Source organism: Centruroides sculpturatus, unplaced genomic scaffold, assembly GCF_000671375.1.
Source record: "Centruroides sculpturatus isolate CEXI.00-Female unplaced genomic scaffold, Cexi_2.0 scaffold665, whole genome shotgun sequence".
In the NCBI taxonomy this organism is placed as follows: Eukaryota; Metazoa; Arthropoda; class Arachnida; order Scorpiones; family Buthidae; genus Centruroides; species Centruroides sculpturatus.
In genome coordinates this window covers 184,128-185,912 of record NW_019385266.1, presented here as the reverse complement: position 1 = coordinate 185,912, position 1,785 = coordinate 184,128, and the positions used below count along the sequence as shown (strand labels likewise).

The window sequence follows — 1,785 nt, the reverse complement described above, 5'->3', positions numbered from 1 at the left end:
TAATTAAATGATAATCACGAGATAATAAATAAATAAATTTTCAAGTCAGCTGTAAAATTAATTTTCTTTTATTTCATACTTCTTATGAAGTGTACATAAATACATAATTGTATTTTACAGTGAACGAAAGTATGTTTGAATATTACGTATAGATTATACGTTCATTAATCGTGTATGTCAGACATAGACCAATGCTGCTCTTGCTGAAAGTGTTAATTTCTATTGTTATTATTATTTTTCAATTTTATTTTTACAATTTTATGAAAATATGTTCATTAAAAAAGTCAATATTTTTTTATATTATATTAATATTATATAATAAAATCGCAGTGCAGAACTGAAACACAGAATAAAAAAGTATAGAACTGTGGCTCCTTTTTGTAAAACCTACATTTCGGCTCTCACTGAACTCTTGCTTGCCCACCCCTGGTATATGTAAATAACGAATGGTTAATTATACATGAAAAAGATAGCTGTTTACAATACATCAATTTCACACAATAAAATACATTATAAAGTTAAAAATTGTAAAGTTGCTTATTATATATAATTATTGTATAATGCATTATAATAATTACAATCAGTTAGTATTAATATCGTAATAAATTTGAACTTTTCGTACGTAATGCGAAATAGAATTTTATGGTGTTTAGAATACAATTCAGAATATTCAATTACTTAAATAATGATCTGTACTATCGAGTGTAATTAGTAAACAAAATAAAGAAAATGTAATGTTTTATCTTCTGTGTGTTAATGAGCATAATGATTATAATAGTTATTTACTGATTTTACGTTAGTAAAGAGGATTACAGGTAACAATTTTAATTACTTTAGTTAATATTATTTCAAAAATTAAGCAGATTAAAGACACCAGATATCCAACGCTCATAAGTAATAAAGGACTTTTAATGTCTTCGATTGACAACGGTTGGAATTCCCATGTTTCTTGGAAATCTTCAACTTCTTGAGGAAACAATTTCTCAAATATTCCAGCTTCAAACATGCGAGTTACTCTACAATAAGAGTGTTTTAAATATACTTAAATAAATATTAATTGCGGTATGCACAATAAATGAATTTATAAATATTTTACGTGTTAGTTAGTTTTTTCTTGAATGGAAAATTCTTTCTAATTGGATAAGCGATCATATATGTACGAAAAGAATCTTTCGACATATAATATTTATGCTTTTCTACGTTACTGATGTACGCATTTAATCCAAGTATATTTATTATGTATGCAAATCGTTCATCGTGAGCTTTTTTAATGCCTTCTGCTGTAACCATGAAGTTATTATTCGACAGAATGTTTTCTTTTAAAATTTTAATATTTTTCGATTTCGATTCCTAGAATTTATAATTATATTAACATAAAACACAATCGTTATAAAAAACCGATCCTTCTATATAGAAAGTACAAATCTTTAAATTCAAAACACTTACCATCATCTCTTTCCATGGAAGAAATCCCTTGTATGTTCCACAGGAATACTCACCGTTGCGGACGAAAACAGCAAGTTCTTGAAAATCTTTTGGAAAAGACTCAGTTAAAGGACACGTCATAAAAGACATTAACGCCCCGCTGTAACTGGATACCAAAACAAGAATCGATAACCACCAAATTCCTATCATTAATCTGGACGCAAATCTTTTCACTTTTTCTAGATTCAATCCTAAATTAAATTAAATAGACTTTTTCTTTATAAAACTTAGATTTTCAGTTTTATCATAATTAAATAATTTTACCTTGACTCAGAAATGTACAAAGTAAATTCCAAAAAA

The 1,785-nt window shown here is 26.5% G+C and overlaps 1 protein-coding gene across 1 annotated transcript; it reads right to left on the bottom strand.

Annotated features, from left to right (window-relative positions):
• Positions 1-762: 762 nt before the first annotated feature.
• Positions 763-1,341, bottom strand: LOC111636874. Its single transcript, XM_023382268.1, has 2 exons — positions 1,097-1,341; positions 763-1,016 (listed from the first exon to the last, which is right to left on the bottom strand). The coding sequence occupies exons 1-2, from the start codon at positions 1,288-1,290 to the stop codon at positions 797-799; spliced, it is 414 nt and encodes a 137-aa protein (XP_023238036.1). The 5' UTR covers positions 1,291-1,341; the 3' UTR covers positions 763-796.
• Between the last annotated feature and the right edge of the window lie 444 nt (positions 1,342-1,785).